The sequence below is a fragment of the Ailuropoda melanoleuca genome, chromosome 1 (genome assembly GCF_002007445.2).
Source record: "Ailuropoda melanoleuca isolate Jingjing chromosome 1, ASM200744v2, whole genome shotgun sequence".
NCBI classification, from domain to species: domain Eukaryota; kingdom Metazoa; phylum Chordata; class Mammalia; order Carnivora; family Ursidae; genus Ailuropoda; species Ailuropoda melanoleuca.
This window is the reverse complement of record NC_048218.1, coordinates 180929697-180942286: the sequence shown is the minus strand read 5'-3', so window position 1 is coordinate 180942286 and position 12590 is coordinate 180929697. Positions and strand designations below refer to the sequence as shown.

General features: G+C 37.4%; 1 protein-coding gene across 1 annotated transcript in view; it reads left to right on the top strand.

Annotated features, from left to right (window-relative positions):
* CTTNBP2 (cortactin binding protein 2) overlaps positions 1-12590 on the top strand; it is a 145369-nt gene that overhangs the window by 47964 nt on the left and 84815 nt on the right. The window contains exon 3 of the mRNA XM_019797705.2: positions 11260-11484. Within this exon, the coding sequence (XP_019653264.1) occupies positions 11260-11484 (225 nt within the window). The remainder of the gene's footprint in view (positions 1-11259; positions 11485-12590) is intronic.

The following is a 12590-nucleotide window of genomic DNA, read 5'->3' as shown; positions in this document are numbered from 1 at the left end:
GAGACTCCTTGTCCTTGTCAGGCAAGGCAGCAGGGGAAAACCCAACAGAGGAGCCTGTTTCTCTCATAGGGACTGTGGCTCTGACTGCTTCTTCTCCCCTCTGAGCTGAAAGGAGCTCTGCCATGTAAATTAGCATCAGTCTGCTCACTGGCTTCCCATATTAGAGAAGCATTTTAAAGGCAACCAGCTGGAGACTAAAGGTGCTCAGTCTACCTGGCCTGCTTATGGATGAACACCAGAACTGGGTTAACTCCTACTGGTTCAAAGATGGAGTAAATAGAAAAAAGAAAGAGAAAAAACACAAGGCTTATGAAAGATTTTGTAGCAAAGAAAAGGGAAGATAGCCTAACACTTAAAATGCAAAGGAACGACCTACATCTGACAAAATTATTATGAGAAACAAGTAAATTTTAGAAAGTAATTTTTAGACACCATCTGCTTTGTGTCTTAAAATTCAAGGAAACATAGACTTTGAAGTGAGACTGAATGGTGGATGAGCCAGACTATGAGGAAGAGTGAACTGGGTGCAGAGCTGGGGAACAGAAAGCACAGATGTGGGTGGCAGATTGCTGGCCTGAGTCCTGGCTCCCCTGCTTCTAGCCCTACAACCTGGGTCAAACCCTTTTGGGTTTCCAGTCTGTAAAGTGAGGTTAATGATACCAACTTGATATGCTTGTTAGAATTTAAAATGCATTAGGAGAATTGAAGCATTTATTAGAAGCAATGGTGAAAAATCAACATTATAAAACATTGAATCCGTAACAAATTGAAGAGGTTCTCCTAGAACCTAGAGGAAAAGATTACAGTGATAAGGTAGAAACAAAGACACATATGTGTGGAAGACAGGGAGTGGACACCCACTAGTAAAAAAAAAAAAAAAAAATGATGTCCTGAAAAAAATCAGAATAGAATGGATGCTGCAAATGAGATGGAGCAGAATCTTTAGGTTAAAAGGGCTGTAGGGGAGGAAAAATGCCAGCCTGCGCCAGGAGTAATCTTAGATGTTAGAAAATGAATTGATTTAATTAGGCAGAAAAGTGGAAGTTTTCCCTTGAAGGGAGAAAAATTGACCCAGCCTTGGACTTGCTCCTGTGCACTATTGAATGCAAGAGGTGATGGAACAATATCCAGTGTTGAGGGATGCCACCTAAGCACGTTCTCACCCAGACGAGGTGGTGTTCACATAAGAAGGAAATGGAAATCCTAGCTTGGCAGAGCAATAAAATATTCTCATCCAAAAGCTGCTTTGAAAAATAAATGCCCTAAAGACTTACCTAGTTGGAAATAAGCATCAAGATATTAAGCATGGAAATAATGGTAGGAAAGTGTAAAGAGAAACAAAAAATTGGTTCTTCTTATCCTTGGTTGGGGCATTGAAGGACTTAGGGGAATCTTGATAGACTCATCATTGAACATTGGGCCAAAGCTGAGTGTTTGCTGAGTTACACACAGTTCTGATGAGCAGCCTGGATTGAGAACTCCTGCTCTAGCATTTTAATCAAGATAAAATATGTACAGAGATAGTTAGGGAAGTGGGGATATTGCCAAAAATATGGAAAAGCATTTCCTTATTCTCAAATGTATGCTAATTGATTTAAAAATAGACAACTTTGGTAAAATACAACAGCAAATTTTAATAAATGAAGAGACGAGATTACTTTCCAGCAGCAAGACTTGATTTTATGAAAAAGTCCTCTTTCTTCAAATATATATCTAATTTATACATGATACCAATCAAAATTATAATTTTTTTTGAGATTTATTTTATTGATTTCTGAATTTCATCCAGAAGAGAATAAGCTGATAGCATAACAAAGTTTTAGAAACTGATGTTGGGAAGGAAGCTTGTCCTACTGATTGGTAGGATTTAATAATACAAATTAAAACATTTGTACTGGAAAATTCTGAATGGAAAGATAAACAATAGAAGGTTCAAAAACAGACTCAATATTGTAGGGATAATACAATTCATAATGATAAAGGGGACAATTCCTCACAAAAACATAAATGTTAATGTGACTAGTAACAGTCTCAAAATATGCGAAGTGAAAATCAACAGGTTTAAAGGGAAAAAAAGACATTTTCATAATTACAGATTTTAATACTTCTTTCAGTAGTTGATAGAACTATTAGTAGTTGTTAGGGGAGAAAAAACAATAAAAATATAGAAAATATGAATAACGCTATCAACCACCTTAATTACTTGACATTTGTAGATTGTGTTCAGTAACCTCAACAGAGTTAAATGAGAAACCAATAAGAATAAGCTATTTAGGAAAACTCTAAATATCTGGAAACTTGAAAAATCTGTAATTCATCTGTCAAAGACAAAATCATAATGAAATTAGACAATAATTTGAACTGAATGACAGCAAAAATACATCAAAATATTTGAGTTACAGCTTAGAGGAAAAATACAAGCTTTAAATGCTTGTATTTAAGAGGTGAAAGATCTAAAAATGACCTAAGGCTCTACTTTGAGAAACTATAAAGAGGGGACAGCAAAGTAAACACTAAGTAGAAGGAAAAAATATTTTTAATCAAGAGCAGCTATCTGCCTGGGTGGCTCAGTCGTTAAGCGTCTGCCTTCGGCTCAGGGCGTGATCCCGGCATTCTGGGATCGAGCCCCGTGTCAGGCTTCTCCTCTGGGAGCCTGCTTCTTCCTCTCCCACTCCCCCTGCTTGTGTTCCCTCTCTCGCTGGCTGTCTCTCTCTCTCTCTCTCTCTCTCTCTCTCTCTCTGTCAAATAAATAAATAAAATCTTAAAAAAAAATAAAGAGCAGCTATCAGTGAAATATAAAATAGACAATATAGAACATTAATGAAGCCAAAATCTGGCTCATTAAAAAAGTCATCAAAATTGACATATTTCTGAGGTGCCCGGCTGGCTCAGTCGGTAGAGCTTGGGACTCTTGATAGTAAGGTTGTGAGTTCAAGCTGCACATAGGGTATAGAGGTTACTTCAAAAAAAGGGGGGGGAGGGGAAGAGAGAAAATTCCTAGCTAAAATGAGCAAGAACACAAAAGACAATTCACCATATTGGGAATGAAAACAAAAGAGATTATCACTACAGATCCTATAGACATCACAAAGATACTAAGTGAATACCGTGAACAACTTGAACATCGTAGATGGAGTAGGCAAATATCTTGAAAAATACAACTTACAAAATTGCTATGAAAGAAAAAGTCCAAACAGCCTCATATCTATTTTAAAAATTCATTAGGGAAAACCTTCCCCAGAGAAAAACTCCAGGCCTGGATGATATGGTAAATGCTATATCAAACATTCAAAAAATAAATATTGCTAATATACACAAACCTTTTTAAAAAGTACACGGGGGGCATCATGGCCCATTTCATGTTATGGAGTTAGCAGTACTCTCATCCCTAAACTGACAAAGATATTTAAAAAGTAAAGAAGGAGACTGTATACCGATATCTCCCATAACTACAGATGCAAAAAAAAAAAAACCAAAAAACAAAAAAACCCACAAAACCCAAATGAATTACTGGTGGTGGGAATTGGCAAGCTCTCTTTGAAGAGGAATTTGGTAATTTCAAAAGTCTTTAGAATATTTTTATTCTTTAATCCAGTAATACTGCTATGGATTTACTCTAATACATGTTCTCACAAGTTTACCTCCAGGTATGTTAGAATGATCAAATGCAAACTCAGTGAGAAACAATGAGATTTTTAAAATAGATTTGTTTATGCAATTAAATATTAAAAATATTGATATGGGGTGCCTGTGTGGCTCATTCAGTTAAGCTCCAGTGCTTGGTTTTGGCTCACGTCCTGGTCTCAGGGTCATGGGATCGAGCCCTGCATTGGTCTCTGCATTTAACACAGAGTCTCCTTGAGATTCTCTCTCCCTCTCCCCTCTCCCCCTGCTCGTGCACTTGAGTGTGCTTTAAAATAAATAAATAGATAAAACCTTAAAAAATATTGATATAGATTAGTGAAATGGGAAACAAAGTGGGAAAGGCTACTTAAACATAATCCCCGAAGTCCTTGACAAGTATTTTTTTAATACATGCTTGGAAAAAATATAGAGTACAAGGCAAATTTAATGGTGACTGCCTTTCAATGATTGAATTATGGATGGTAGTTTTTTCCCCCTTTTAACAGTATTTTCGCACATTGTTTAGTGAACATGCATTATTTTAAATAAAAATATAAAATAGTTCAAATATGCTTATAGATTTGGATGAATACACTTAGTTTTTTATTAATGTTGAAATAATAGTGCCTCACTCATGAAATTTAGAATTATTTTTTATATGAAAAGTTCATTTATAATTAACAGTCATAGGAGTGACTAATTCCAGTAACAGAAACCATTCCTTCTGTTAACCTTAGATAACTAACTAGTATTTGTGGGGTACACTGCTAGTTGTTCTTTAAGTTACAGAGGTGTAAAAGGCCCTGTTTTAACTGTCTCGTGTCAGTAAAGATGTAGCTGATCGTAGCAATTAAATGCCTAGGGCCACATTGGCAGCTGGGTTCATCTGTGTTCCAATTCCGATTGATGGCTGCCTGGAGAGAAGAATTAGGACAAATTGTGAGGCTTTTCCTGGATTCAGCTTCAAGTGTGCTGATAACTTAATCATATGTACTCTGAGTAAGAGAACAGAATGGTGCAGCCCTGTGTGCCATGCTTGACCTAGTTAGGGAATAAAGGTAATCTTATTTTTACAGATGTGCATGGACCACGTATCTGGCTGAGATGGATGTGTGCAAGGAGCTAAGTGGCATATGAGATCAAAAGAAAGGGTTGGGAGATTACTTCTGGCTCTAATTTCTGTGAAACAAAGCCATTTCATGGATTTCATTATAATGGTCTACATTTTTGAGAGAAAATTAGTGATTTATTGAAGGAAAACTTCTAGATTTTAGCCTTAGGAACCAAATAAATCTAAGCCTATCTTGATTTATGATTCATAACACGCATTATGTATATCCTTGGCATGACAGTTTCCATACATCCGGGTGATTTTTTGCGTGAGCAGCTATGACATTGTAGGTGTCAGAGGAGTTGGGAAAGGAGGGAGGAGAGAGAGCAGGGAAAATGTGCCCCTTCTCTGACTTACTATTCCAGTGTGGCATGGCAGATCATGGGATGGCGTGACACCCCTTCATTTCCTTGTGCTGTGTGTGTCTTGCCATATGCAAACAATGTCTGAAATGTATCCACGGAAATGAACTTTTCAGACTTTTTGGCATGTACTTCATATTCCCAGAAGTTCTCTTTTGTTCCTGGCTAGTGAATTTCTAAGACTTTGCAATCAGTGAAGGGCAGTGATGGTGCTCCAAAGGAGTATGTAATTTTTACATTGCTGTTTTACCCTCTGTTGTCCATTTACCCGCTCCGTGTGTGTGTGTGTGTGTGTGTGTGTGGTGTTGTGTATGTATGTGTAAACAGACTCCTACATTATTCTACTCCTCTTAGAGTAAGAATGAGTTCTGAGGACCATGGCTTATCTCTGGTTTCCTATTCCCTTTTATTTACAAGTATGATTTTTTCCTCCTTTCTTCTTAGAATAGCTCTTAATTTTTTTTGGAGGGGGGGTTGTTTAATCTTGGTCTATTTGAACTCTTCCATTAAGAGAGAAATTTGGAGAGAGGTAAATTTTTATGTTGACTGGTTGTTTGGAAAAATCTCTATGTATTTTTCATCCCTCTTGATTTCGAATAATAGTATTTCAGGATTTGAGGGGAGTGTAACAGTCTAGAAACCAGTGACCTTACTGATTTTTTTAGACCCCTGCACCCTATTTCTACTACATGTTTTTTCAGCCTATGTTTGCAGCATAGACAGAGATTTCATGCCAGTCCAGTGCAGCTTATTGTATCTCTAGAACAGCTTTGGTCCTTGGAAATTTATTATTATCATGGCTATAATTTGATTGTTTGGGAGTCATGTAAATAGTGCAATACCTCCGTAAACCTGAGACACCTTCAGATACTGAAAGAATGCAGTCATGCCTCTGTGGGTTGGTTATTTATTTATTTTAATTTAATTTATTTATAAATTAATTTATTTATTGGACAGAGAGAGACACAGTGAGAGAGGGAACACCAGCAGGGGGAGCAGGAGAGGGAGAAGCAGGCTTCCTGCTGAGCAGGGAGCTGATGTGGGGCTCGATTCCAGGACCCTGAGATCATGACCTGAGCTGAAGGCAGAGGCTTAGTGACTGAGCCACCCAGGCACCCCTGTGGGTCTTTTAAAGCATTCCTGTTTCCTTCTCTTAAATTTCAGTTCTGTCCTCAGGTTCTTTTTCTATTGATTATTATTTAAATATTTCACCCAGAACTGAGCCCAGTAGTCCAGGAATTGTCTAGTTCTGATATCTTTCTTCTATTAATTAATGAACCTTGGAATTGAATTGCTGGTTTGAGGTGTGGGGGAGGGACAGTTTCCATTTCATTATTCACTCCTTGAATATAGTGTTGATTGCAACCCCTAGGCTTTTCATACTTGCTTCTGTGTTTTTTTACTCAAGAACTGACTCATATTTATTCCTGAGAAACTCCATCTTGTCAGATTGGGCTCATCGTTTCAACCATCCCTTGTGGTTTTATGTCATTGGCACCTGAGACAGTGGCAGAGTAGGCTAAAGCTGAGGACAGAATTTCTTAGTCTTGCAGTTAGATCTGTATTAATGCTTTAAACATATTTTTAGTTAATCAGTACTTTTCGATTAAAAAAAATCAGTACTTTTTGAAAAAGCGTATTTAGAAACCATTTTTTCCTGTTGAATTGTTTTTTACATTTAAGTGACATTCTCTGAAGAATCTTAGGAAAAGAAAAAAACCCTTAAGTTTGATTAAATTTTATTAGCATATGGTCAGTAACAATGAAAGTAAATATAGAGCATTGAGAATACTCTTCTTGAAATATGAAGTCATATTTGTGTCTTTTAAACTTCATTTCTTTGTACTGGTTGGATAGTGTTATAAACATTACTTATTTTTGAACCTTTTTCAGTGTTCCAAAATACTCTAGTCGTAATGATCTTTATTTTTTTTTTTAAGATTTTATTTATTTTTTTGAGAGAGCGGAGCCAGAGAGAGAGAGCACAAGTTGGGGATGGGCAGAGGGAGAAGGAGTACTAGACTCCCTGCTGATCAGGGAGCCCGATGTAGGACTCAATCCCAGGACTCTGGGATCGTGACGCCAGCTGAAGGCAGACACCCAACAGACTGAGCCACCCACGCACCCCCCATAATGATCTTTTAGTGCTCAAAAGTGTGGACTTTGGAGTAAGACTGCCTGGGTTGAATACCAACTCCAGTTGAAGTGACCTCAAGAGTAAGTTAATCTTTTTAAAAGTCTCAGTCTGCTTGTCTCTAAAATGTGAATTAAAATAATGACTATCTCTTGGACTTATTTTTAGGAGAAAATGAGTATAAAACACCTAGCAATAAATAGTAAGGTCTCAATAAAAGTTGTCTTTTATTAGTATCATTTTTTAAAATATTACAAGATTGTTTTGTCTTTTCATAAGATAAAATAATTTTAGCTATAAGTTTAAAAACATGTTTTAAAATTAATTGGTGGTATGTTTTAATTGTGACCCACAATGCAAGTTTTAGATTTTTTCCCTAAGAAAATTACACACTTTAGGAAAAGTTGAATATTTAAGTATTTTTCCTTTTATTGTTACTAATTAGGTCCAACCTACTTCAGTTGATCTGGTTGAAAAATTAAAGCCTAAAGTAGGGACTCTGTATTTGTCAAATCCTCTCCTAATAATGGCCATGTTTTATTTCTTTCTCTACAAGATCTTATAAAACTTCAGATTCTGATTGAAATTATATTTCTATCAATGTAGCTAGCTTTAAGGGTTCCTCTAAAAGTCTGTTTTCATAATTATAGTCTGTGTCTTTATAATGACTCATTTCTCTGAAATGTGTTTCATTCTCAAGTAATTCTGATGCATAAACCAAGAAATTATCTGCACATTCAGCTCTTCCTTTTTTTAGGGAAAGGCCTCTTCAAACCCAATATGATAAATACCAAGTCATTTTTTTGTTACATGATCTCCTTAAATATTGAACGTTGTATGTATTGTTGGTCTATCCTTACCAAAAGTAATGTAGCACATTAAGAATCAGATACTCTGTTATAAAGTAAGATGTCCTAAGGTAAACATTTTTTCAAGAGTGTTAAAAGGAATAAGCATTAACAGTTAGTTGAAAAGTGAGTAAAATTAAGGAATGTCAATTGGCTTGGGCATGTGTTCAGTTATAAATGCTTGCCTAAATCCAAATTAAGCTAAACTCTGTATCTTTTGGGATGAGCAGAAGAGGAGGAGATGGCAGTGAGGGTTAGTGGTCAATGGGAAGTAACTTAGGAGAAGGATGGGAGGGTATCCCAACCTGCCAGCATCACATAGACAAAGCTATGGGGGAACAGAGTGCTTAACAATGAATATGAGAATGTTGAAGGGCTTCAAGCAGAAAAGTGACTGACCTTTCCTTGGAAAGGTATTCTGACAACTCTGTGACAACTCAGAGTGCCTCTATTATATACAATCTTAGGTTTCGGGTGTAAGTAGTACAAAGAATCATAAACCACGGAACATCAACAGTTACCCCCCTGTAGTTTTCCTGAAAGTGCTCTCGCCTGGTTTTATTTCAGAGAGTTAATTGAGTCCTTTCTGGGATCCCCTAGTTCTGCCTCAGGTAGTGTGTAAACTAATACTTGGTCATCATTTTCTTAGGAATTAGTCCTGCATAGAGGAGTCCGACATTGGTCTAACTTCCTCCCCATGTTCCTGGTAAGATTGGTCCCTTTGTGAGGAAATTTGACTTCCTTTAACAGGGAAAATGACCTGAGCTCTTTCCTTAGGGGGCTCTGGGTTACCAATGATATTTTCCTAAGGCCATTGGATGCTACATTTATCTGTGCAACAAGAATACATTACACACCCATTGTGTGTTCTTTGGTGGGTTGGCAGAATGTCAGCTGAATAAAATTGCCCCTACTTGAAAGGAGCTCAGAGCAAATGTTTAGGAGAAGACAGCCCCACTCGGCCCAGAGTGACTGGACTCTTCCCATAATAGAGATTACAAACTGGGTGTCCTGCCATCTTGCATTCCCAGATTGTGTTTAGGTGAAGTTTCATGAGTGCTTCCTATAGACTAGCTTGGGCCACAAGCACCAGAGTGTGGGAATGAGATTGATTCAGGTCCTGTTCAATAGAAAAGTCAGGAGAACGTGGAACCTCTTCTGACAAAAACTGTGCTCTAGGTGCTGCATAAGGAGTGTATGCAAGGCTAGCTTCATGGGTGTGCAACCCGTGCAGTGCAGAGGGCCATGCACTTAGGAAAGCCCCCTGTTTGGTTAAATGGCATGCCGTCACCATCTTGAAATTCTTAATTTTTGAACAAAGGGAGCTTTGTTTTCATTTTGTACTGGGCCTTGCAGATTATGTAGTCTGTCCTAAATTGATGACCTACATTGAAGGAAACTATAGTTGAAGAGACCCCAGCAGTGGGACGAGGGGTGGTGGCCCTCTAAAGTCACCAGACACTTCATAGGGACACAGCAGGCTTTAAATATTCATGACACTCAGTTGATAAGGCTAGTCTTCCAACTGAACCAGTCAGGTGGAACCATCCTGCTCCCCTCCCCTCCAGGCCCTTCTAGCACAGAGAGAATGGAAACCATTTAGAAAGAGGGGGAGACGATTTATGTAAAGGGAGAGATGTTTTCATAAACCCTCCTTTCCCAGGCAGTACAGATTACCCTGCCACGGATCTTTGCTGGGAAAAGGAAGGTGTCCTACACTCGAGTTGGAGATTCTAATCACATTGAGACAGGTTTATGTCTTAAAATGACTATAAGATTTGTATTTAGAGAAAAGTAAGAGGGAAAAAAAGTAAGAGAAAATCCATAGGGGTTTTCATCCAGGGGTGGGGGATGAGTTACTACGTTGAATAAAAATTAAAAGTGAAAGAAAGCAAAATGAACTCGCTTTTGAAATTGCATCTTGGAAGTGATGCTCAGTGTATTGATGACTTAACTGAATTTGAAGAATCTAGAAATATCAAATGCTTTTTCACTCATAAATCATGTTGACTTTTATGTTTAAAATGATCCTCTGAAATGATCCTAGCTTAAATTTAATGGTGAAATTGGGCTTTCTGTCAACTGTATTTCTTAATCTAATTTGGTAATAGGAAAAGAAATGTTAGATTTGCCCATTTGTCATTTACACTTGTGTTTATCTAGTTGTTGGCTTGCTCACAGTGGTCTAAAAATGGAAAAGTCTTGTTGTTCAATGCACTTTTAAAGTGAGGAAATTTATGTAATATTTCTGTAGAAAACACATTTAATGTTTTGGACAATTAGCTTGATTTATTCTAAAGTAATTTAGTTTTTCCACTGGCAGTGACAGAATAATTTTTTTCAAGTGGCTATTCCACATGACCTAAGTTCGGAAAATGTTGCTAGTTTCAATATATTTCTACTGTTTTCCATTTATGCAAAGACTGTTGTAGGCTAATTATAGAAAATTTCATTTAGTGCCATGTGGATGTGAAATTAACGGACTGACACTGAGAGTGAAATGAGGTTACGTTCTTTTCTGGGACTCTTTGAACTCTATTTTCATGCCCTTCAACAATGAGGATATATTTGCTTCTTCTTAAATCTTCTAGGTTTTGGGGTTTTTTTGTAGTTTAGTCAAACTTCACAAAATATGAATGTTGTGACTTTTTGACATAAAAATTTCATCAAGTATTTTCTTCTTTAGCAGATATCCTTATAAATTCTTTCTGGCTCTACAAAACTTGTAGGAGATTTATATTTTGTGACTGAGCTTGATAAGTATTATGTGAAATAGAAGTTCTATCAAGGTAGAGATAATTTTATTTTTGAACTTTTGCTAGAAGCTATTTTAATCGTTGGTACTTCTGATTTTACTTTAAACTAGAAAAGACTGTACTTAAAACACAGATTCTTGAAGGAGTGAGCATCTTGGGAAAAATCTGTATTTGCTTCATTTGTAATTTAAAAGACATTCTTGACGGAAGAAAATTTAAAAGTAGGCTGAATGGCATGCCAGGCTAGACAGGGATTGGGGTCACATTCCCCTCACTTCTCGCTCAGCGCCTGACATCATACGTAAGCCATTACTCAAAACAGTTGTGAATACCATTTGGAAAAGTAATCACAAAACCTTCTTATAAATATCTTTCTGTATATTTTTATTTCTTTCTTCAATACATTCTTCTGATTTTGTTCTAGGCTCGCAGGAAGGAGGTATTTATCCAGGAACGGTATGGGAGATTTAATTTGAATGACCCATTCTTGGCACTGCAGAGAGACTATGAGGCAGGTGCCGGCGATAAAGAGAAGAAGCCAGTTTGTACCAACCCCCTCTCCATCCTTGAAGCAGTCATGGCCCACTGCAGAAAGATGCAAGAAAGGATGTCCACACAGCTGGCTGCTGCTGAAAGCAGACAAAAGAAGGTATTGAGAATTTCAAACAGTCATTTTTCCTATAACACTGTAGGATGAAGAAGCCTTCTCCAGGCTCGTTTGTTCTTAAATCTTGTCATATTTTCAAGAAGGGTGGGGATAATTGCCTCAAAAGGCAAAATGCTGACAGATTTTGGTGACCCTTTTCAAATATAATTCAAAAATAACACTAAGCTATAAAATAAGAATAACAAAGAAATTATGGGGGGGGGGGGGGGGGGGGGGTGATCCAGTATTGCAACCAGGGCGCTGATCAGATGGTGGTGTCCCCAACTGTCTCAGATATTTCTTTGGAACTAGAAATTACTTCTTTAAATTATGTCTTTGGAAAATGAAATCAGCATGAGGAGAATAGAATGAAATTTGTGTGGTATATGCAATCTCACAACGTGTCATCTTGAAGGCCTGGTTCATCTCAAACTCGCCTCTGGGGTCTGATGGCCATGTCTGGGGCAGACCTCCAGGCTCCTGCTCACATGTGTTTCATTTAAACCAACCTCCTCGCCCCTTCTCACCTCTCCACCAACACACATACACGTATTTATTATTGTACTTGAGTACATGCTTCCAAGAGTCCTACGTGATAAAAACTTTCCTGACTTACTGCCATCAGCCATAAGGAAATATAAGTTCAAATTTTGTCCTTCTGATAGGCTTCCCAGACTACTAATTCCATTCATTAGAAGAGAGTGAAGAAGTCAGAGAAGCTAATAATGTCTAGTATGATTAGAATTAAAAGTAATCTGTTCTTCCAACCATTATTAAAGCATTCAATGTGTCTTCTATTCGTCCTTTTCAGAGAACTTGTTATGGTTCACATGTAACACCTGGTTGACGATGAATCTGAATGCAGTATACTGTAAATATTTATGATACTGTCATTTAGTGTCCCGGCAGTTATATCCTTGCATTGACATATATGTGCCCATGTTCCAGTATAGGTGTTGAGTGAAAGCAAACCTCTTCTTCGATATGTCACGTGGTAGAAAACTAAAAGCACTGGGTAAAATAGCATGGAAGACTAGAAGGCTTTCCATGTGTGTGAGGCAAAATCAAACAGTTTTACTCTGGACTTTACAAACCCTTTACAAAGCCCT